General features: G+C 46.0%; 2 protein-coding genes across 3 annotated transcripts in view; one reads left to right on the top strand and one right to left on the bottom strand.

Moving 5' to 3' along the window:
* Positions 1 to 22,307, top strand: part of LOC132571235 (zinc finger protein 883-like) — a 216,748-nt gene extending 194,441 nt beyond the window's left edge. Inside the window, exons 1-6 of one of the 2 annotated variants that reach the window (XM_060237965.1) lie at positions 4,524 to 4,627; positions 12,491 to 12,579; positions 14,000 to 14,085; positions 14,926 to 15,052; positions 16,247 to 16,336; positions 18,716 to 22,307. In XM_060237965.1, the coding sequence (XP_060093948.1) occupies positions 14,023 to 14,085; positions 14,926 to 15,052; positions 16,247 to 16,336; positions 18,716 to 20,589 (2,154 nt within the window). In that variant the 5' untranslated portion in view covers positions 4,524 to 4,627; positions 12,491 to 12,579; positions 14,000 to 14,022 and the 3' untranslated portion in view covers positions 20,590 to 22,307. Of the gene's footprint in view, positions 1 to 4,523; positions 4,628 to 12,490; positions 12,580 to 13,999; positions 14,086 to 14,925; positions 15,053 to 16,246; positions 16,337 to 18,715 lie in introns of those variants that run through there. The other variant, XM_060237964.1, reaches the window with a different exon arrangement.
* Positions 1 to 24,678, bottom strand: part of LOC132571344 (zinc finger protein 850-like) — a 359,929-nt gene that overhangs the window by 262,471 nt on the left and 72,780 nt on the right. The gene's annotated exons all lie outside the window — the stretch shown is intronic.

Here is a 24,678-nt window from a genome sequence, read left to right as displayed (position 1 = left end):
TCACAACAAACATGTGAGGTGGGTGGGGCTGAGAGGACTCTCACAGCAGCTGCTCTTTTAAGACAACCTCTGCCAGAGCTATGGCTGACCCAAGGCCATTCCAGAAGGTGCAAGTGGAGGAGTGGGGAATCAAATCCAGTTCTCCCAGATAAGAGTCCGCACACTTAACCACTGCACCGAACTGGCTTACTTGGCAGCTGAGCTGTCTATGCAAAAAGATAATCATGGCCTTGAGGTACCAGCCTCCGCCTTTCTTGCAGAGCTGATATGAATACAGTCGCTGCATTCAAGGAAAAGGGAAATGCCGTATTGTATGGATGAGGTGCTTTAATTGTTGTTTGTATAAAACTTACATTGGAACCTGTGTAGTTTTTTGCGTTTTCTCCAGGGGAGCTGATCTCTGCCAGCTGGAGGTCAGTTGTAAAAGCAGGAGATCAGGCCCCACCTGGAGGCTGGCAACCCTGTTGTTTGTGTCTATCCTCTTTTGAGCTCTTAAAAAAAACTGATGAAAACATCCTCTGTTGAGGTTGGGAGGCTGAGCCTGTTTTGCCCAGCAGTCCCCCCTCCCAGTGAAGGCCAGCTTCTGCTCAGGGATGACAACTTCCAGTGGTGGCTGAAGTGGAGAGCTCATGTAATTAGAACTGATCTCCAGGTAACAGAAATCAATCAGTTCTTCTAGGGGGGGGGAATGGCTGCTTTGTAGGGTGGGCTTTATGGCATTATTACCTGGAGAGGAGGAAGCTGAGAGGTGATGTGATCACCATCCTCAAGTACTTGAAGGGCTGTCATATGGAGGATGGCGTGGAATTGTTTTCTGTGGCCCCAGAAAGTAGAACCAGAACCAATGGGTTGAAATGAAATCAAAAGTTTCCGGCTCAACATTAGGAAGAACTTCCTGACCATTTGAGCGATTCCTCAGTGGAACAGGCTTCCTCGGGAGGTGGTGGGCTCTCCTTTCTTGGAGGTTTTTAATCAGAGGCTAGATGGCCATCTGACAGCAATACTGATCCCGTGAATTTAAGGGGAGGTAATTGTGAACTAAGAGCCCCATGGTGCAGAGTGGTAAAGCTGCAGTGCTGCAGTTGGAGCCCTCTGCTCACGACCTGAGTTCGATCCCAGGAAAACCCGGTTGAGTTAGCTGGCTTGAGGTTGACTCAGCCTTCCATCCTTCCGAGGTCGGCAAAATGAGTACGCAGCTTGCTGGGGGGGAAGTGTAGATGACTGGGGACGGCAATGGCAAACCACCCCGTAAAAAGCCTGCCATGAAAACGTTGTGAAAGCAACATCACCCCAGAGTCGGAAACGACTGGTGCTTGCACAGGGGACTACCTTTGCCTTTTTTAATTGTGAACTTTCGGCATTGTGCAGGGGGTTGGACTAGATGACCCTGGAGGTCCCTTCCAACTCTATGATTCTACCCCTCTCGTCTCCTTTCCAAACCCCACCCTCACCATAGTCCACCCCCACAAATCCCCAGGAATCCCCTAATCTGGAGCTGGCAACCCTACCTTAAAGAGTAGGGGTACTGGAAATGAGGTTTAGCAATAGTGATCAGTTGTTTGAAGTAGGCACGTCGGGAAATGTGTCCTTTTTTGCTTTTCAAAATGTGATAACCAGTGTTCCCTCTAAGCTGAGTTAGTGTGAGCTAGCTCACAGATTTTCAGTCTCCAGCTCACACATTTTTGTCTTAGCTCAGGAAGGATGACCCCAGAGCACACTAATTTGTGCAATAGCTCACTCACAACTTTAATGCCAGTAGCTCACAAAATAGAATTTTTGCTCAACAAGACTCTGCAGTTTAGAGGGAACTGGTGGTAACCCAATCAGAATGATAGGTTAATAAGTATATCCAGGTCTTTTTTTTTTAAGCAGAAATGTACTGGAATGCAGTTCTGGCTGGCTTGATGCCAAGGAGTGTGACCTAATATGCAAATGAATTCCTGCTGGGCTTTTTCTACAAAGAAAGTCTTGAATATATTTCCATTTACCCCATCCAGTTAAAATAGGCCCAGGAAAACCTGTCACTTTGCTGTGGGCTATCGTAATTTATTTGATGTTGGGTTTCAATACCATTTCTCTGTTCTGGATCCAGGTGGGCAGCTGTGTTGGTCTGAAGCAGTGGAACAAAGCAGAGTCAAGTAGCCTCTTCAGCCCTGTAGCTAGGGGCCGCAGAGGGAGGGGGCCATGGGGGACGGAGCCATGGGGGTGACAGCAGGAAGCTGGAGAGGCTGGGGCCACCCCTCTTCCTCCTACCGTGTGATTTAGAGCCAGACAATAAGTTGACCCTATAAGTCACCCTATAAATGGCACGGGACAGGCAGCGACTGCTCTTGGGTGCCCCTCCTGTGCAGTTAAATTGCACTGGAGTGGGAGGAAGAGGGGAGGCCCTGGGATGGGGGGTGAGGGGCCCAAAAACCCAGTCAGGGGGCCAAGCCCCATGGGCCCAGACAGCAGGATAGAAAGACAAGCAGTCCTAAATATAGAGAAAGTGGGCAGTGAACCAGCATGCAAAATCATGGAAATGTCCCTTAGCAGATTAAATAGCTCTGGCTTGTGATTCGTTTAATTTGCTAAGGGACATTTCCATGATTTTGCATGCTGGTTCACTGCCCACTTTCTCTATATTTAGGACTGCTTGCCATTCCATCCTATTGTCTAATGAAATGTGCTTCTAGCACAGGAAAGCTTACATTCTGAATAAAACTTTGTTGGTCTTTAAAGTGCGCTTGACTCCTACTTTGTTCTATTGCTTCAAACCAACAGGGCTGCCCACTGGGATCTATCTACATTTCTCTGTTCTGTTTGCATTTCCTGTCCTGGGTTTCTTGAACTGAAATGCTAAGATACCTGTGCTTGCATACAAAAGCTCACACCTTGAAATACCTTTCATAAAACTTTGGGGGTCTAAAAGATGCCACTGGACTCTTAACTTATTCAGTTGCTTCAGACCAACACGGTGACCCACCTGGATCTAGAACGGGTGGCCAACGGTAGCTCTCCAGATGTTTTTTGCCTACAACTCCCATCAGCCCCAGCCATTGGCCATGCTTGCTGGAGCTGATGAGAGTTGTAGGCAAAAAACAGCTGAAGAGCTACCGTTGGCCACCCCTGCAGTAGAACAAAACAGGAGTCAAGTATCACCTTTAAGTCCAACAAAGTTTTATTCAGAATGTAAGCTTTTGTGTGCTCTAAGCACACTTCATCAGAGAAGGAATCAGGTACAGTGAGCAGAGCTACATATAGCTGGTAGGCAGTAGTTTACAATGCAAAATGGTACAAATTTAAGATCCAATGACAGAATAGTAAAATTAACAAATTGAGCAAACCTTTGATCTGGGTAACATGAGCATGACAAGCCTGGGTCAAATTGAGGGCATTTCTATCTCAGAAGTTTTTCCCATCCAACTAATTTACCTTTTAACATGTAACATACATATAGTTTGCCACTAGATGAAAAATACATTAAAATATAGTGAAGATGGGTTTAGTATATGTAATGAAATAAACAGCCAATACCCCTATTTGAGTATGTCAATACAGCTAAAAGAGAAATACATTGGATAGTGATGTTCTTGTCCACCTAATTTCCTTTTTAACACAAAAACATCATTCTAGTTTTCGGTACAGTGAGCAAAGCCACACGTAGCTGGTAATCAGTGGCTCAGAATTAAACTGGTACAAATTTAAGATCCAATGACAGTATAGTAAAATTATCTGGTAGGGAGTGGTTTAGAATGCATCATGGTACAAATTTAAGATTCAATGACTGAATAGTAAAATTAACAAATTGAGCAAACCTTTGATCTGAGTAGCATGAACATACAAAAGCAATAAAACAGTAATATGTCAAAATGTGAGAATGTCTGTTAATGACTATATTGTATTAAGCCTGGGTCAAAAGGAAGGTATTTATATCTCAGAAGATTTCCCATCCAACTAATTTACCTTTTAACATGTAACATACATATAGTTTGCCATTAGGAGAAAAATACATTAAAATTAGTGGGAGATGGGTTCATTATATGTAATTGAATCTTAAATTTGTACCATTTTGCATTCTAAACCACTCCCTACCAGATAATTTTACTATACTGTCACAGGATCTTAAAATTTGTACCAGTTTGCATTCTGAGCCACTGATTACCAGCTATGTGTGGCTTTGCTCACTGTACCGGATTCCTCCTCTGATGAAGTGTGCTTAGAGAGCACACGAAAGCTTACGTTTTAACTAAAACTAAGTTGGGCTTAAAGGTAAACTTGACTCCTATTTTGTTCTACTACTTCCGACCAACACGGCTGACTACTTGGATCTATCATTTTAGTTTGCCATTAGAACAAAAGAATACAATAAAACGCAGTGAAAATGGGTTTAAGTATATATGTAATGAGATAGCCAATATCCCTATTTTGAGTATGTCAATACAAGGGTTAAAGGTAGCCAGCGGCAGTCCTAGAGAGGCATATGGCGGGGTGGGGGAGTCGTTTCCTGTCCCCTCCCAGCCCCATTTCCCCGGCTTTTTCTTGAAAGACTGCGAGGAGATCGGGGGAGCTCCGAGAGGGTCACAGAAGCTGGGCGCTCAGCGCTCATCCCCCCCCCCCCCCATCTTGCTGGACTCGAACCTAGCTGGTGAGTTCACGGGCTTGGTGGGGGGAGAAGTAGGGGGCACAAGGGAAGGGGTGCGTGTCTTGCAATGGTAGAGAGAAAGAAGGGGGCGGGGTTGCAAGAAGTGGTGAGACAGAGCCCATCCCTACCGCCCTGTATAATGCCCCTGTATAAATCGATGGTGCGGTCTCATTTGGAGTACTGTGTGCAGTTCTGGTCGCCGCACCTCAAAAAGGATATTATAGCATTGGAGAAAGTCCAGAAAAGGGCAACTAGAATGATTAAAGGGCTGGAACACTTTCCCTATGAAGAAAGGTTGAAACGCTTGGGACTCTTTAGCTTGGAGAAACGTCGACTGCGGGGTGACATGATAGAGGTTTACAAGATAATGCATGGGATGGAGAAAGTAGAGAAAGAAGTACTTTTCTCCCTTTCTCACAATACAAGAACTCGTGGGCATTCGATGAAATTGCTGAGCAGCCTGGTTAAAACGGATAAAAGGAAGTACTTCTTCACCCAAAGGGTGATTAACATGTGGAATTCACTGCCACAGGAGGTGGTGGCGGCCACAAGCATAGCCACCTTCAAGAGGAGGTTAGATAAAAATATGGAGCAGAGGTCCATCAGTGGCTATTAGCCACAGTGTGTATATATACAAAATTTTTTGCCACTGTGTGACACAGAGTGTTGGACTGGATGGGCCGTTGGCCTGATCCAACATGGCTTCTCTTATGTTCCTATGCCCCCTCCCCACGTATAAGTGAGAAATCCTGGGCTAATCTGTGCAGAGCCGCGAGATCCCTGCAGCGAACTCGAGAGCAAGACTGGAACCCAGCACCTAGGACGGGTCTAGGACGGCTGCAGGTTCCAGGGGCACTTTTAGGAAGGATGGGCAGTGGGAGGAAGGAAAGAAGGAGGGGGGCGGAGGGAGAAGATACAAGGGGGGGGAGGGCTGGTGGGGGGATTTGGATGAGGGAAGGATGGAGGAGATGCAGAAAAAAGGCAAAGAGGTGGGAGGGGCTGAGGGTGAGATTCCCTGGGGGGGGGGGAGGGGAGGATGAATGAGACAGGAGCAGGAGAAAAGCCACTGATAGACCTCAGGTCCATGAATCTGCCTAATCCCCTTTTAAATGCTGTCTTTGCCTGGGGCCATCACTACATCCTGTGGCAGCGAATTCCACATTTTAATCACTTACTGTGTAAAAAATAGATTTCCTTTTCTCTGTCCTGAATCTACTGCCCATCAGGTTTGTTGGATGCCCTCCAGTTCTTGTCTTTGCGGAGGGGGAGAAAAAGTCCTCTTTGTTTATGACTCCACCCTGTCCATAATTTTATTAAGTTCTGTCATCATGTCCACTCCCTTATTTGTCTCTTAAAAACTGAAAAGTCCCAGACTCTTCAGCTGTTTGTTATAGGGAAGGCTAATTGTCTTTGCTTGCCCTCTTCTCTACTTTTTCCAGCTCTCCGATGTCTTTTTTGTGACAATGGCGACCAGAAGTGCTCACAATATTCCAATCGAGGCTGCGCCATAAATCTATACAGGAGCCTTATCATAGCAGCCATTTTATTTTCAAGCGCTTTCCTACTCATTCCCAACACAGAGTTTGCCTTTTTAATTGCTGCAGCACATTGGCTCACCACTTTCTTAGCTGTCTGCTATGGCCCCCAAGACCTCCTCTCACTCTCAACAAGTTCAGACCCTATTAGCTTAAAATTGAAAATGGGTTTTGTTTGGGGGGGGGGTTGGTCCCAATCTGCATCACCTTCCACTCACCAAGACTGAACTTCTTTTGGCACGTTGTCACCCACTCGCCCAGGTTGTGGAGGTCCTCTTGGAGCTCTTCGTGATCAGTCTTGAATAATGTTGTGTCCTCTACAACAGTGGTCTTCAACCTTTTTGGCACCAGGGACTGGTTTTGTGGAAGGGAATTTTTCCAGGGACCAGGATGGGGCTGATGTTTTTTGGATGATACAATTGTGCACTTTATTTTTATTAGTTTGGCATGGTGGTTAAGTGTCCAGATTCATATCTGGAAGAACTGGGTTTGATTTCCCACTCCTCCACTTGCAGCTGCTGGAATGGCCTTGAGTCAGCCATAGCTCTTGCAGAGTTGTCCTTGAAAAGGCAGCTTCTGGGAGAGCTCTCTCAGCCCCACCTACCTCATAGGGTGACTGTTGTGGGGGAGGAAGGTAAAGGAGATTATAAACCACGCTGAGATTTGGAGTGGAGGGCGGGGTATAAATCCAGTGTCTTATTATTATTATTATTATTTCTACTACTATATTGTAATACATAATGAAATAATTATACAACTCATGGTCCGATCGCTAACAGGCCACGGACCGGTAATGGCCCGGGGATTGGGGACCCCTGCTCTACAAGCCTGGCTACTACACTATTCATCACTAATTCTGGATCTTTTTTGGGGGGATGTACCTTGTCCAAACCCTCATGAAAGTCTGGTTTTGGGCCAAACACTCTAGATCAGGGGGTGGCCAAACTTGCTTAACGTAAGAGCTGCATAGAATAAGCATCAGATGTTTGAGAACCACAAGTCAGGAAGAAAGGAAGGCATACAGTTACCAGCCTCCAGGTGGGGCCTGGAGATCTCCCACTTTTACAATTGATCTCCAGCTGGCAGAGATCAGCTCTCCTGGAGAAAATGGCTGCTTGAAAGGGTAGGCTCTATGGCATTGTACCATGCTGAGGCCCTTTCCCCTTCCCAAACCCCACCCTCTCCCAGATCCACCCCCAAAGTCCCCAGAGCCAGTAGCAGAGACTTGAGCATGTATGCATTGATCCGTGATTGAATTCTTCGTACTGTGGCTTCAGTTAAATCAGCATTGAGAGAAGGCTGATGAAGGGTAAAACCAACGAAACCGTGAGAAATCCAGGAAATACGGTATTTTTGATCTCTTTGTGAGAAGTTGTCGTTCCCCTGTCTCCACCCAGATTCTGAACTGCAAGAAGCGGCTGAAGGCAGTGCCTCTGAGATGTGACTTTAGAAAACAGTCTGGGGGAGCGTCATGTGGGTGCTCGTTCTATTATTTTGCTGTATGGACTTATTATAAAACTGCACTAAATACTTGTTTACACACTTTTTGTGTGTGAGTGATAATTCAACCGGTGAGGTTTTGAAGGATATATTCTCCTGGAGAAAATGGCTGCTTGGAAGGGTGGGCTTTATGGCAATGTACCATGCTAAGGCCCTTTCCCCTTCCCAAAGCCCACCCTCCCCCAGATCCACCTCCAAAGTCTCCAGGTGTTTTCCAACACACCCAGCAGCCCTAGGAAGGCAGGCGAGAAGGCAGGGAAAGAAGTGGAAAGAAATTTAAATGTGTGCTCTAAGCCGCTGACAGGCTTGGCGAAATAATTTAAAGAGGGAAATGCCTTCTCCAAGCCAGCCAATGAAGCGATGGGAGCTTTGGGCGCCACATAATATGTGTGAAAAAGCCACATGTGGCTCCCGAGCCACAGTTTGGAAACCCTGCTCTAGCTCAAACAGAGTATGTGTAAGGTTTTGCACAGGCTCATTCAATAGACTTCTTGTTTGATGCAAAGAAGCTTTATTGAAGAGACAGGTGCAATCATTTCGGCATTAAAGATAGCAAGTTCATCTCTTGCCGGACTTCCCCTACACCTAGAGTTGCCAGGTCCAATTCAAACAATATCTGGGGACTTTGGGGATGGAGCCAGGAGACATTGGGGGTGGAGCCAGGAGCAAGGTTGTGACAAGCACAGTTGAACTCCAAAGGGAGTTCTGGCCATCACATTTAAAGGGACTGTACATTTTTTAAATGCCTTCCCTGCATTGGAAGTAATGGAGAGGGGCACCTTCTTTGGGGGCTCATAGAATTGGACCCCCTGGTCCAATCTTTTTGAAACTTGGAGGGTCTTTTGAGGAGAGGCAAATTTGGTGTCTCTTCCTCAAGAAACAGCTCCCCCACAGAGTTCCAGATACTTACGAGTCAATTCTCCATTATCCTATGGGAATCGGTCTCCACAGGGAATAATGGAGTGCCCAGCAGACATTTCCCTCCCCCCCACCCCATTTTCTGATGATCCAGAAGCAGGGCAGGGGGGAGAGCCTCCAAACCCAGGGATCCACTGCCCCCAACTGGGGATTGGCAACCCTATAGCAGTTAGTGGATATGCTTAAAAGATCCAATAATGCAAACAACAGGTTAATGGTTCAGAAATATATATATGTGATGGTTAACAGCAAGAGTACATATATGGTTACATAAAAGGAAACATAGATGTGTATAGGATTCCAGTGTGTTAATTAGTTCCAATTGTAGGTTAATAAGCAATGACAATACTACTCAGAAAAGTCTCCAGGAAAATCTCCAGCCTGGACCAATGCAGGACTTTTTTTTGTAGCAGGAGCTCCTTTGTATATTAGGCCACACACTCCTGATGTAGCCAATCCTCTAAGAGCTTACAGTAGGTCCTAAGAGCCCTGTAAGCCAGGGGTGTCAAACATACAGTTTGGGGGCCGAATCAGGCCCCCAGAGGGCTCCTATCTGGCCCTCGAGCAACTGGCTGTTATCTGCTTCCTACTGCATAACAGCTTGTTTTGCAAGACTTGCTCAATTGCTCAGGAGCTACAGAGCAAAACCTCTATTTTCTCCATTTGCTGAGGCTCCTCTCCCCTGGGGAAGGAAGGAAAGAGCCAGAGCTTCCTTTGCCCATTTCTCTGGATCCCATGGGAGAAATACAAAGAAAGCATCCTTAAGACAAATTAGCTCTAACATTCTAAGCCTGTTTTAATTTTTTTTAAAAAATATTTGTGTTTGTCTGTGTTCTGTATAAAATTTGCATCTCTGCTACCTAATCTTAAATAGGTACACACATGGCTCGGCACAACCCCACATGGCACGGCCCCTCAGCGTCTCATGTCAAATCTGGCCCTCATAATAAATGAGTTTGACACCCCTGCTAAGCTCTTGGAGGATTGAATGACTACATCAGAGGTCTGTGGCCTAATATGCAAAGGAGTTCATGCTACAAAAGAAGCCCTGATCAAATTCATTGGATGCCCTCCAATTCTAGTCTTTTGGGAGATGGAGAAAAAGTTCTCTTTGTCAACTGTCTCTACCCCATGCATAGTTTTATAAACCTCTATCGTGTGCCGCCTTAGTTGCCTCTTTTTAAAACTGAAAAGTCCCAGTCTTTCCTCACAGTTAATATATATCTGTTTTGCAATGTATTGACAAAAGGTACCTGGGGTTTTTTTCCACTGTGTGACACAGAGAGTTGGACTGAATGGGCCATGGGCCTGATCCAACATAGCTTCGCTTATGTTCTTCTGTCTGAAGTAGTGATGCTCTGTATTCTTGGTGCTTGGGGGGACAACAGGAGGAGGGCTTCTACTGTCCTGGCCCCATTGATGGACCTCCTGATGGCACCTGGGGTTTTTTGGCCTCTGTGTGACACAGAGCGTTGGACTGAACGGGCCATGGGCCTGATCCAACATGGCTTCTCTCATGTTCAGGGCCGATGTGCGGGAGTAGGCAGCTGCCTAGGGTGCTACCCTGCCTGGGTGAGCCACCAGGTGCCCCATACTCCCCTACACTCTTCAGAGGCTTCCTTGAAGAATGCAGTGTTTTGACAGTGCCCGGCCACTTTCAGGTTCCAAGCGACTGAGCGGTGCCTTTCCATGAAGGCGCCATTTGGCCACTTTCACCCCAAAAGCGGCCAGGCGCTGCTAAAACCCTGAGCTCTTTGGAGGCTCCCAAGGAAGCCCCAGAAGAGCCTGGCTGCCCTGCACGATGATGTCACTTTGTGAAGTCATTGTGTCGCGCGTGTGCAAAATTAACAAGAGTTTGAGGGAGAGACGCGGTGCAGGGGTCTGCTGGAATTGGCAGAACCCCTTGCACTGAGCCTGCTTATGTTCACATGTCTGCTCCCTCCTTAGCCAATGTTAACTTCTCCTGACCCAGCTCCATTTGAGTCCTGTAGCGCTTTTGAGACCTACAAGATTCTCACAGTATAAGCTTTTGATATTCAAAGAATTACCCAAGCAGACATTTTAAATGTTTTGATTGCTTAGCTGCCTTTAAAATTCTACTTTCTGTCTTGCTTTCTTGTAGTTTGTCCCTTTACGCTTAATAAAAGTCAATCCTTTTAAAAGAATGGTCACATTCTTTTATGGGAGAATGCTGCACCCGTCTGTGATCTGTTCATACAAAGGCTTAGATACCAAGAGGATCAGAGCTGGTTGTACCTGTGTCCATAAGCACATAGATATGCTCCCCCAATGTCTCAGGATAACCAAAGGTGGATAATGCTTGACTAGGACTGGACACAAACCAAACCAATGAAACAAAATTTGCCCCGTTCGTGGTTCACCATTCCATACCAAACCTTTAATGGCATAACAGCTGCGAATAGAAATACACAGAATGTAAAATGTAAACATTGGAGATAAAATCAAAACGAAACCGAGCTTACAGATGCATTCATACATGGTCATATTTAAATTTAAGGATGTCAGCCAGAAATTTTGCCACAGCCTCGCTAACCTCCCACTCAGTATCGTTCGATAAATAATAACAGGGTGGCAGAATAGACCAATCTGGGGAGAAAGAAAGCTTGCAAAGTAAATCTTTACAGAGGTTATGATAAATGGAACCATCAAGCAATATATGCTGAATGGAGTCGGGAATATTCGCTCCACAGGAACAGAGTCTGTCGCCTAAAGGGACTCGATATCTCCCTTGTAGAACTTTGGAGGGAAACGCATTTAGTCTAGCCAACATAAATGCCCTGCAATGACTTGGAATGGTTAAGTCTGATAGATAATGGGGCATTTTGCCACAGAAAGCATAAAGATCTAAGGATGCTGGAGAACAAAGGGTCTGTTGGGCGTAGTTTCGTTTCCTCCAACTCCAACAATCTCAATTTAATACATCTGAAGATATATGACTCATCAGATGTAAAAAAAATCATCAACCTCTATCCCCAACTGGTTAAGTTTGGACATAAGAACTGCTGACCAGGATGAGATACATGGGTCTCTTTTCAGACAATCAAGAAGGCTGTTAAGATCTGTTCTAAAGTGAATTTTGAGCCAGAATTTAAACACTGCAATCCAGGCTTTTGTCTCCACCAAAGACTGACCCACTTCAGAGCAGAGAGCAAAGTAGGACACACATTTTGGTATACCAAGAATTTGTCTAAAGAATGAGGCTTGAATGCTCTCCACTTTCCTGGTAAATGCTGAGATCCATATAGGGATACCATAGAGAATTTGGGCTAGCGTTTTAGCTTTGAACACTTTAATTGTTGCCAGAACTAATTGGTTGCCCCTTGCAAAGAAAAATTGTTGAATTTGAGCAACCGAACATTTAGCCAAGTTGACAATGTTGTTATGATGTGAAACCCAGCTTAATTTATGATTAGAAGTGATCCCCAAGTATTTTAAAAAAATTGTTTGCTCAGTTGTTGAGTTGCCAATAAACTATCTCTGTGGGCACTGGCAATTTGTGGTTCACAATCTGAAGTTCATGATGGGTCTACTGTCACTGACTTCCACGAATTCTTAAAGCAGTTCACGCCAGTTCGTGGACAGAGCAAAAGGCAACTGTCTTTCAGGCTTTTTGCAAGCCATGTTGAAAAGGACTGTAGGATTTGCTGGGGGCCGCAACCCCCAACGGGAGTTGCTGGGGGCCACAAACCGGTTTGGTTTGCCAGCAAATTTCCAGTTTGCCAGTTTCCAATTCGTGCCCATCCCTCTTTTTGACGCCATGCTGAACTGCACCCTTCCCTTTTTCCTTGCCTGTTGTGTACTGCTGGAGGCATAGTCCATGTGGCTTGGAATGGCTGGATTTCTGGGCACAAAGAAGAGGTATAACTTTGTGTGTTTTTCCCCTAATCAAAAGGACCTTTGATAGCAAAACCGGATCCCATCTCCTGGCTGAAAGAAAAGGAAGAACTGCTTCTCTGGGTCTCTAATGAAGAAGAGAGATTGGTAGGTAGTTGCTAAGATACCTATCCTGGGACTGTCTTTTGCCTGCTCTTCCTTCCAAGGGCTAGTAGATTTCTGTGGCCTAGTCCAGAGGTGGTCAACCGTCGCTCTCCAGATGTTTTTTGCCTACAACTCCCATCAGCCCCAGCTATTGGCCATGCTGGCTGGGGCTGATGGGAGTTGTAGGCAAAAAACATCTGGGGAGCTACGTTGGCCACCCCTGGCCTACTCTATCCGCCTCATTTTACCTCAAACCCCACCCCCCCAGCAAGGAGCAGTGTTGGGAAGGGTCAGGCACATGCCCATATGAAATCCAGCCTCTTTCAGAGGAAGTCCTGGCTGTCCAAGCATATTTTAAACCCTTCTCAGGATTCTTCTCCTCCAGAAAACAGCTGACCACACATTGCACCAAGAATGCTATCACACTGGGAAACTGAAGTGATATGATCTCGGCTCCCAAAAAGCCGCTTGAGTTTGGTTCATTTCCAGTCAATCAGACAGCCACCGTTGAAGCAGCCGTAGTCGGCTCTTCACACTGCTAGTGTGCCGCAGCCACAGGCCCACTGTGGGAAGGGTTTTTGGTTGTTTTTTTTTAAGTGTGTGTTCTTAAGCAGAGAAGCGCACAAGCACTCCTTGGAGCAGGATTAGAGGGGGCGGGGGGACCCTGAATGCACTAGAAACAGCTTGGTGTGATCCCACTGCTCTTCTGCTTATGAGAGTTGTTCCTGGGCATTCAGATGGCCAGTGAATATGTGACCTAAATGTGATTCAGGGGGAAACTACCGGGGAGATCCAGGTGGCTTTTTAATCCAGATAGGAGGCATCTGGAGATGGGGTGAGAACGGGTGCAGCTCGGAGGGCAGATGTGCTCATGCGATTGTGCGCCTTTAATCCAAATGGGAGGTGTGACTAGGTCAGGCCAAGTCTCTTGTGTGGAAAGGAAAAGAAAAGGTCCCCTGTGCAAGCATCAGTCGTTTCTGACTGGGGTGACGTTGCTTTCGCAACATTTTCACAGCAGACTTTTTATGGGGTGGTTTGCCATTGCTTTCCCCGGTCATCTACGCTTTCCCCCCAGCAGGCTGGGTACTCATTTTACCCACCTCGGAAGGATAGAAGGCTGAGTCAACCTCGAGCCGGCTACCTGAAAACCCAGCTTCCACCGGGGATCAAACTCAGGTTGTGAGCAGAGCTTAGGAAAGCACCCCAAATGCAGAAGCTGATTTTAATTCCCCAAGGAATGTGGAGAGAGGGAGTCAGCAGCCAATCCTCCCATGGGGTAGGGGGAAATCACCAGTCCAGCTGGGAGACTGAGCCAGACTGAGCTGGAGCTCACACAGATGAAGCCCAGGGTCCAGGTGAAAAATCTGGCTCCTCTTTGAAGGAGAGGTGCTTCTCCCACGCTCTTTCTTTCTCTCCTTCCCAGGAAGCAGTGAAAAGACACCCTGGATGCCTTCTTCAGCCTCTCCTCCATGCGCTTTAAGGAAAAGAGCAGCCATGCAGCCAGCTCAGGTACGGAGGAAGGGAGTGTGCCCAGGTGGAGATGTTCCGCAGAGGGCAGGCTTGCTTCCTTTTCTGTTGCAAGGCTCAGAGCTTGGGGCTCCATCCTCTGGCTTCTGGCATTGCAACTTGGGGAGGTGGAAAACTGGTGGTCCTTTCTCTGGGATGGAGGCGGTGCAGAGAAGCCCAGTCTGGCAACAGTGAAACTAGACTGGACCTTGAACTTCCTGAGGAACACTTTGAGGTCCATTCTCATTTTATACATATTTTATCCTGATGTACATTGCCTAGAGCCTGGCATTGGCTGGGATAAGGCAATTCACTCATCATCATTATCAGGACACATTTCGTAGCAGAAACTTCTTTGTATATTAGGCCACACACACCTGCTGTAGCCAATCCTCTAAGAGCTTAGCGTAGACCCTGTAAGAAGAGCCCTGTAAGCTCTTGGAGGATTGGCTACATCAGGGGTGTGTGGCCTAATATGCAAAGGAGTTCCTGCTATAAAAAAGCCCTGCTACAGGGAAAGAACCTGGCTTCAGTGTTTTCTGTAGCAGGAATGTCTTTGCATAGTAAGTCACACACCCCTGATGTAGCCAAGCCTCCAAGAGCTTATTGTAGGCCCTGTAAGAAGAACCCTGTAAGCTCTTGGAGGATTGGCTACATCAGGGGTGTGTGGCCTAATATGCAAAGGAGCTCCTGCTACAAAATGAGCCCTGTCAATAACAACAACAACATTTCTGGCCTCTTCCCCACAGGGTTGGTAACCTCTGTCCAGGCTCTCTCACCCCAAAATTCCCCCGTCCCAGCCTTCCAGTGATGTAAATAAATTCTTCCTCCATCTTCTTCCAGGGCTGGGAGTCTTTTGAAGATGTGGCTGTGTATTTCACCCGGGGGGAGTGGAACTTGCTGCGCCCAGCCCAGAGAGCTCTGTACAAGGAAGTCATGCTGGAGAATTTTGGGAATGTGGCCTCTCTGGGTGAGGATCTTTTTTGCTTCTTTCTTTATTACTCTGAGGAGTGACTGTAAGCAATATTCCCGCTAAGCTGTGGAGTCTTGTGAACAAAAAGTCTACTTTGTGAGCTACTGGCACCAAAGTTGTGAGCTACTACATAAATTAGTTTGCTCTGGGGCCATTTTTCTGGAGCTAAGATGAAAATCTGTGAGCTAGAGGCTAAAAAACTGTGAGCTAGCTCACACTGTGAGACGAATTTCGCACTAGACCTTTAAACCTGGTTTAACCTTGTCCCGAAATTGACATTCTACACTAGAATCATAGAATCAGAGAAACCAACTCTATGACTATGATTTTAGTGTAGAATGTCAGTTTGGGGACCGGACTAAACCAGGATTAAAGGTCTAGTGTGAAATTGGTCTCCGTCAGCTTCGAGGGAATATTGACTGTGGAAAGGAAAGGTCCCCTGTGCAGCACCAGTCATTTCCAACTCTGGGGTGACGTTGCTTTCACATTTTCACGGCAGACTTTTTACGGGGTGGTTTGCCATTGCCTTCCCCAGTCATCTACACTCCCCCACCCCCAGCAAACTGGGTACTCATTTTACCGACCTCAGAAGGATGGAAGGCTGAGTCAACCTGGAGCCGGCTACCTGAACCCAGCTTCCACCGGGATCAAACTCGGTTGTGAGCAGAGCTTAGGACTGCAATACTGCAGCTTTAACACTCTGCGCCACGGGGCTCTTTACATTGACTGTAAGGTGGTCATTAATGAGGAAAGATGTGGTCAGGGAGTCTGCCCTGGTCTGAGTGGCTGATTTCAGCCCCTTTCCATGACTTGTCCTCTGATGTGGGAGAGGCTTTGAGGGGTCAAGGGGTGCTTGGTGTGGAGAAGGAGGGGTGGTCTAAAAAGGGGGCTTCCTGCTTGAGCATGAGTCTTTCCCGAACCTGAGCTGAGATGTGGCTGTGGAGGGGACTCTCCTGGCTTCCCTGCCACTTTGATTAATTCTCAGCTGGCATTTCCATCTCAGTTTGGCTCAGAGTGGGCACAGAAATGCCATGGCCAGCTTGGTGGTTCTTGCCCCATGCTGTACTCCACCCCACCCTTACGACTTGCCTGTTGGGTGCATCTGGAGAGACAGTCCAACTGGCTTGGGATTGCTGGATCGATGCGCATGTGCATAAGTTTTAATTTTGTGTGTCTTTTCCTGATAAAAAGGACCTCAGATTGCCAAACCTGACCTCATATCCTGGCTGGAAAAAGAGGAAGAACTGTTCCTTCTGATTGCTGATAGAGAGGGATTGACAGGTAGCTGCTTAGATATTTTTCATGGGATGGTGTTTTCCTGCTGTTTCCTTCCCAAGGGCTGTTGGATTTCTCTGGCCTTCTTTCTCCTCACAGATTGAGCTTCTCCTCCAGAGAGCTTGGCTTAGTTGTGGTTGCTGACATTATTCCCTTAGATCAGAGGTTTCGAACTCATGATCTGACATAAATGAGACCTTGTTGGGCCGGTCCATGAGTGTCATAAAATGTAATGCCAGGTAGTAGAGATATGAATTTTATAAAGGGCATAGACAAACCCAATGGCTTCTCTTATGTTCCTATGTTCTTTTTTTAAAACTTAAAATAAAATATGATTAAAATATTAGCACCCATTGGTCTTAAAGGTGCTTTCTTTGTCAGGCTCTGTCAATTGTACAGCAGAGCTACTGAGCCAAGCCTTTCTTCCTTCTATTGGCTGAGGCTCCTTCCCATCCTGGTCCCCCAGTGAAGGCAGGCAAGAGCCAGAACTTCCTTTGCCCAGTTCCCTGGATCCTGTGGCAGCCAGGTTATCCTTGATGGAGGACACAGAGGAGGTGACGGTGAGGAGGGAGTACCTCACTGAGCCTGCTGACTCCAATCCCAGCCACACAGGGCTGCCACCTGGCCTAACTTGTTCTGCATGGCCATGAACCTCCTGTCCTGCCCCTCCACCAGTGTCCAGAGTCAGCAGGTGTTCTCCCACCTGAGAAATATCCTCACCCCTCACTGCTCACGCCTTGACTCAGTCTTGGTGGATGAGTTGTCCTTCATCACCTCCTCCTGGTGGGCTTCTCGGGAGGTGGTGGGCTCTCCTTCCTTGGAGGTTTTTAAACAGAGGCTAGATGGCCATCTGACAGCGATGATGATCCTGTGAATTTAGGGGGAGGTGTTTCTGAGTTTCCTGCATTGTGCAGGGGGTTGGACTAGATGACCCTAGAGGTCCCTTCCAACTCTATGATTCTGTGATTCTATGATTCCCCTCTCTGGAACATTGGAGAGTAAGATCCAGGACCCCTGTCTTGCCCTCACACATGGGCGGCTCTCTCACTGAAAAGGTGCCCACCTCCAGCCTCTCCTTACCCACCATCTGCCCTCCTGCTACAGCCAAGCATGGGGTCCATCTCAGCACAGCTGCTGGGTTCCTCAGCTGAGGAGACTCACCTCCCTGGTTGGGATATTTCAACACCCCCTCCTCACAAGGCGTGTGAGTGTCTTGTTAAGTTCAGATCTGTGAGCCACCCCATCACCTGTCATCCTGCTACAGCAAAGCATAGGGCCTCAGCACAGGTGCCAGGTTGCTCAGCTGAAGAACTGCACTCCCCTCAAAGGGACTTTAACACCTCCCTTCTCACGAGTAGTGTTCCCCCAAGAATCATCGCTTCCAGCCTCCCCTGGTCCATGTCTGCCTCCTCATGATTTCTGTCCTGCATCTACTTCATAGCATAGCACCCACTGAATGAACATAAGAGAAGTCATGTTGGATCAGGCCAATGTCCCATCCAGTCCAACACTCTGTGTCACACAGTGGCCAAAAATCCAGGTGCCATCAGGAGGTCCACCAGTGGGGTCAGGACACTAGAAGCCCTCCCACTTTTGCCCCTCCCAAGCACCAAGAATACAGAGCATCGCTTGCCCCAGACAGAGAGTTCCAACAATACGCTGTGGCTAATAGCCACTGATGGACCTCTGTTCCAGATGTTTATCCCCTCTTGAAGCTGGCTATGCTTGTAGCCACCACCTCCTCCTGTGGCAGTGATTTCCATGTGTTAATCACCCTTTGGGTGAAGAAGTACTTCCTTTTATCTGTTCTAACTCAACTGCTCAGCAATTTCATTGAGTGCCCAAGAGTTCTTGTGTTGTGAGAAAGGGAGAAAAGGACTTCTTTCTCTGCCTTCTCTGTCCATGCATAATCTTGTAAACCTCTATCATGTCACCCCTCAGTCGACGTTTCTCCAACTCAAAGAGCCCCAAGCGTTTTAACCTTTCTTCCTAAGGGAAGTGTTCCAACCCTTTAATCATTCTTTTTGCCCTTTTTACAATGCTATAATATCTTTTTTGAGGTAACCGTGACCAGAATTCTACACAGCACTCCAAATGAGGCCACACCATCGATTTATACAGGGGCATTATGATACTGGCTGATTTGTTTTTAATTCCCTTCCAAATAATTCCCAGCATGGCATTGGACTTTTTTATTGAAGGGACTGAGATCGACCTCATAATATAACACCTACCTCATGAACCAACATCTACCTCATAACGTAACACCCATTTCATTAAATTGAAAAGTTCTTGGAGGTTTGTGTCTTGTGGGGTCTCATGAACCTCCATTTTTCCAATTTGTGCCAATCTCTAATCATCACACATGGTTTTTCTTTCTTTCAGTAGGAGGTGTGCCAGAATCAGAAGATGAATTGTCTCAGCGTCTTGGGATACAGGATGTACATGAGAAACTAGAATGTAGTGATGCACTGAGGAATGAGGAAAGAAAGCATCCATATAAAGGGAGAACTACTTCTGGTCTTCTACAGGGGGGTGAATCTCTATTGCAAAAAACTGATAAAGGAAATAATAGGAATATGTGTACTGCAAGCGGGGAAATTGTTAATATTCAATGGAATTCTGATGACAAAAGGACAATATATAAATACCTGGAGTGTGGAGAAAGCTTTGGGCAAAAATATATACCAATTTCCCAACAAAGAATTCACAAAGAGGAGAAACCATTTAAATGGCTTGAATGTGGAAAAAGCTTTGGTTACAGTGGGCACCTTACTTACCATCAAAGAATCTGCACAGGGGAGAAACCATATAAATGCCTGGGAAAAGGGAAAAGTTTCAATCAGCATGGAAACCTTGCTTCTCATCAAAAAGTTTACACAGGGGGAAAACCATATAAATGTCTGCAATGTGGAAAAAACTTCAGTCAAAGTGGAAACCTTACTATCCATCAAAGAATTCACACAGGGGAGAAACCATATAAATGTCTGGAATGTGGAAAAAGCTTTGGGCGAAAATATACACTAACTTCCCATCAAAGAATTCACAAAGGGGAGAAACCATTTAAATGCCTGGAGTGTGGAAAAAGCTTTGGCCAGGGTAGTGAACTTACTTCCCATCAACGAATCCACACAGGGGAGAAACCGTATAACTGCCTGGAATGTGGAAAAAGCTTTAGTCAGAGTGGAAACCTTGCTTCCCACAAAAGAATTCACACAGGAGACAAACCATTTGAATGCCTGAAGTGTGGGAAAAGTTTCAATAAAAGTGGAAACCTTGCTTTGCATCAGAAAGTTCACACAGGGGAAAAACCATATGAATGCATGAAGTGTGGGGGAAGGTTTGGGGACCGTAAAAGCCTTACATGCCATGAAAGAATTCATACAGGGGAGAAGCCATATAAATGCCTGGAGTGTGGGAAAAGCTTCAGTAAGAGTGGAAACCTTACTGTCCATCAAAGAATTCATACGAAGGAGAAAAAATGCAAATGCCTAGAGTGTGGTAAATGCTTCTATGACAGTGGAAAACTTTCTAGTCATCAAAGAATTCACATAGGGGAGAAACCATGTAAGTGCCTGGAGTGTGGTAAATGCTTCATTTTTAGTGGAAGCCTTGCTTGTCATCAAAGGATTCACAGAGGTGAGAAACCATATAAATGCCTGGAGTGTGGAAAAAGTTTCACGCAGAGTGGAGGCCTTACTTGTCATCAAAGAATTCACACAGGGGAGAAACCATATAAATGCCTGGAGTGTGGGAAAAGCTTCACTCAGAAAGGAAGCCTTGCTTCCCATCAAAGAATCCACACAGGGGAGAAACCATATAAATGCATACAATGTGAAAAAAGCTTCAGAGTGAAGGACAGCCTTACTAGCCATCAAAGAGTTCATACAGGGGAGAAGCCATATAGATGCCTGCAATGTGGAAAATGCTTTAAGGACAGAATCAAACTTACTTCCCATCAAAGAACTCACACAGGAGAGAAACCATATAAATGCCTGGAATGTGGAAAAGGCTTTAGTCAGAGTGGAAATCTTGCTACCCACAAAAGAATTCACACAGGGGAGAAACCATATAAATGCCTGGAGTGTGGGGAAAGCTTCAGAGTGAGTGATAGACTTATTTCCCATCAGAGAATTCACATGGGGAGAACTATAGAAGTGCCCAGTGTGTGGGGAAAGCTTCAATCAGAGAGAAAACCTTACTGTCCATCAGAGAATTCACACAAGGGAGGGGAAATACAAATGCCTAGAGTGTTGTAAATATTTCTGTGATAATAGAAAACTTTCTATCCATCAAAGAATTAATGCAGGAAAGATACCAAGTAAGTGCCTGGAATGTGGTAAAATCTTTGCTCAGAGTAGAAGCCTTGCTTGCCATCAAAGAATTCATACGGGAGAAGCCGTATAGATGCCTGCAATATGGAAAAAGTTCAGTGTGACTGGAAGCCTTACTTCCTATGAAAGAATTCACACGGGGAGAAATGACTGGCATGTGGGAAAAGCTTCAGTCATGGTTTACACCTTATTGTCCATCAAGGAATAAACACAGGGGACAAATGATATAAATGCCTAGATTGTAGGAAAAACTTGTCAGAGAAGACAACAATACCCATCGAAGGATCCACATAGGGGAGAAACCACATATATGTCTGGAGTATGAAAAAGGTTTCAGCAAGAACCGAAACCTTACTTCCCATCAAAGAATTCACAAGGAGAAAAAATGTGTAGGCATCTATAGAGTAGGAAAAGCTTTATTCAAGGTGGAAACCTTGTCTATCAAAGAATTCATAGAGGAGAGAAACCACATAAATTCCTGGAGAACTGAAAAGTCTTCTCTAAGTCTTCCCATCGAAGAATTTACTCAGGACTGAAACTATATAAATACCTGGAGCATGGAAAAAAACTTAGGACCAAGTGAAAACCTTATTTATATTCTAAAAGGCTTTAGAAATTAACAGCCAGAGTCTGAGAACTTGCAGTCTACTGCCTAGCTACACAACCATCGTCAGTGGTTCATTCCTTACGGACATTCCATGAGGGGAGGGGAACATCTGCCACTCTGCAAGGCCCAGATTTTACCCAGTGAATGGGGCAGAGTCCTTAGCATCTACAGTAGCATCCACCAAGCAACAAAGATTCCTGCTGACATCTCTCTGAGTGGCAGAAAGGGGTGCAGCCAAAACCCCTTCTTGAAGCCCCTTGACCCCCTCACCTTCAGTGCTAGAGGACAGAATTGAAACCATCAGAAAGACCTGTGATTTCTGTGAGACTCCTTGGCACCCCACAGATAAGTCACATAGGGTTTTCAAACGTTAAGTGGGACCTGGAGGTCTTTTGGAATTACATCTGATCTCCAGACCAGAAGACAGGTCTTTAGGTATCCTATCCCCAGTAATTTCCTTCCCCTTTCTAAAACCACCTTCTCCAAGCACTGCCCCCAAATCTCCTGGGATTTCCCAAGACAGAGCTGGCAAGAAAGAATGTTTGAAAAACCACAACAAAGAAATTCTGGTTCTGAGTTTTCACAGCAAACGTTTAGCAGCCTAAGGCTTACATGCATCCAGAGTGTTGAACTAGATAGGCCATTTGGCCTAATCCAACATAGCTTCTCTTATGTCCTTACCTAGAATTATTTTTCTCTTGCTGTTCTGTATAAAAATTGCCATGTAAGGCCTTTGGTCAGAGAGAAAAAGAGAGAGAGAGAAAAGAAAGTCCTACATTGGGTGAACATCTCTTGCTGGGCTTCCCATTTTACTTAACATTCTGCCAATCAGCTGAAAACCTGATCTGCTCTAATCTTAGAGAACTGTCCTGCTTTCATATTTAACGAAGGTTGAGAACTGTCACGAGACCTGACTTTTATTGCATGCATTTTTCATGTACTTGTAGGATTAATCTGCACCTGTTTATATTGATCAAGTTCTTTCCTTTAAAAACAGTTATGCTTGAGTTTCAATAAAATAGTTATCTTCAAGAAATGCTCTTTGTTCTGCAGGCCAAAGATGTGACATAGAACCTTCGAGTTGGAAGGGATCTCCAGGGTCATCTAGAAGAAGAAGATGATATTGGATTTATATTCCTCCCTTCACTCTGAAGAGTCTTAGAACGGCTCACAATCTCCTTTACCTTCCTCCCCCACAACAGACACCCTGTGAGGTGGGTGGGGCTGAGAGGACTCTCACAGCAGCTGCCCTTTCAAGGACAACCTCTGCCAGAGTTATGGCTGACCCAAGGCCATACTAGCAGGTGCAAGTGGAGGAGTGGGGAATCAAACCCGGTTCTCCCAGGTAAGAGTCCGTACACTTTACCACTACACCAAACCGGCTCTCCAGGTAGATTTCATGATGCTGTAAGAGTTAAGTGTCTCTTGAAGAGTTTGTCTTCGACAGACCTAATGGGGATTAGTTCAGCTAACGAGGCTTGAACTCTCCAAGAGCTGAGTTTGGTGTACATCCCTCATTCAGCTGCTCACTAATCAATTCATCACAATGACGTCAACATTGGATAGGGACGTGAGAATTTCTTGGACGATACCTGACCGTCTTGCTTTCTTCTGCACTTGCCTTGTCTGCCTGCAGACTGCAGCTTCACTTCTACCACAACAGCAGGAGTCAGGCAGGGCTGCTAACAGCCACCACGGCCCCCTATGATCCAAACACGTGTATTTTGTGACTGTATATTTTTACACACATACAGATGTGCACAAGTACAGGATACATCTCATAAATGGGGGTTTAGTTCACAAATACCTCCGATCACACTGATCAGTTAGAAATCTATTTAAGTTTACCTTCGTACCTTCAGTTTGCACAAAAGCAGGGTCAAATGGGTCATGCAGTGGCACTAGATGAGAAGTACCAGGATCGTTGGGATGGATTCACCTTAACATTTAATAAAAAAGATTAGTTCGTTCATCATATTACATGAAGCTTAAGATCTGCAGTAGCAAAGTATCATTTACAAAGGGATATTGTTCCTAGATGTCTCACCGATACAACAACAACCCACTGCCTGAATACCGTTTGAAATGTAATGTAATGAAATCTAATGCGTTGGGGGAGTGCCAGGAGGTAACCTCAGGGAAGAGTCTCTGTTCTGTGCCTGGCATCTTCCCATAGGGCAGGGGTGTCAAACTCATTTGTTAAGAGGGCCGCATCTGATATAAATGAGATCCTGTTGGGCCAGGCCATGGGCATCATAAAATGTCATGCCAGGTATAAACTTTATAAAGAGTCAGTTTGGTGTAGTGGTTAAGTGTGTAGACTCATATCTGGGAGAACCGGGTCTGATTCCCCACTCCTCCACTTGCACCTGCTGGAATTGCCTTGAGTCAGCCATTGCTTTCATAGGAGTTGTCCTTGAAAGTGCAGCTGCTGTAAGAGCTCTCTTAGCCCCAACTTCCTCACAGGGTGTCTGGTGGGGGGGGGGAGGTAAAGTAGATTGTGAGCGCTTTGAGATTCAGAGTATAGGGCAGGATATAAATCTAACATCTTCATCTTCAAAGGACACAAACACAAGTAAAGATTTTGTATCTCTCCTGTGTGATTGAGGGAACTGGGCAAAGAAAGCTCTGGCTCTTTCTCTCCCTCCCCAGGGGATGAGGAGGGAGCAACGCTTCAGCCAATAGAAGGAAAAGAGACTTGGCTCAATAGTTCTGCGGTACGATTGAGAGAGCCTGGCAAAGCAAGCTCTTCCTCCTTCCCTTCCTCCCCAAAGGTGGAGCTTCAGCCAATGGAGAAAAAAGAGGTTTTGCTCTGTAGCTCCTGTGTGATTGAGCAAGCCTGGCAAAGCAAGCTGTGACACAGAAGGAAGCAAGAGTAAGGGAGAAGAAAGCAGACTTGCTTGTGGGCCTGATAGCAATCCTTCCGGGGACCTGATCCAGCCCCCAAGCTGCACATTTGACATAGGGGTTTTTGGCAGCCTTGCTATGAGCAATCTCTTCTGAACAAGAATGAAAGGAACATACCACCCACCCCAATCTTTCTTTGCCCTACCCAGTCTCCTGAGAAATCACCAGTGTCATTTCCTGAAGAAAAGGAAAATAGGAAGGCAGAAACCTTGTGAGAGCCAGTGTGGGGAAATGGTTAGAGACTCAGAGTACCCAGGTTTGAATTCCTCCCCTCCCCCTAATTCTCCCACAGAACCTTGCCAGGTACCCTGGGCCACCTCAGCCCTCCTGGCCTAGCCTACCCCACAAGGTTGTGTGGGGAATGAAGAAAGAGGAGAGCAGGAAGACAATGAAAGCTGCTTTGGTTCCCCATTGGGGAGAAAGGCAGGGTAGAAGTGAAATAAAATAAACCTTCCTGTAGCTTCTCTCCCCCCCCCAAAAAAAAAATTAAACAACAACAC

This window comes from Heteronotia binoei, chromosome 5 (assembly GCF_032191835.1).
Source record: "Heteronotia binoei isolate CCM8104 ecotype False Entrance Well chromosome 5, APGP_CSIRO_Hbin_v1, whole genome shotgun sequence".
Lineage (NCBI taxonomy): Eukaryota > Metazoa > Chordata > Lepidosauria > Squamata > Gekkonidae > Heteronotia > Heteronotia binoei.
Note: the sequence above shows the minus strand (reverse complement) of the source record. Positions and strands in the feature narration are given on the sequence as shown.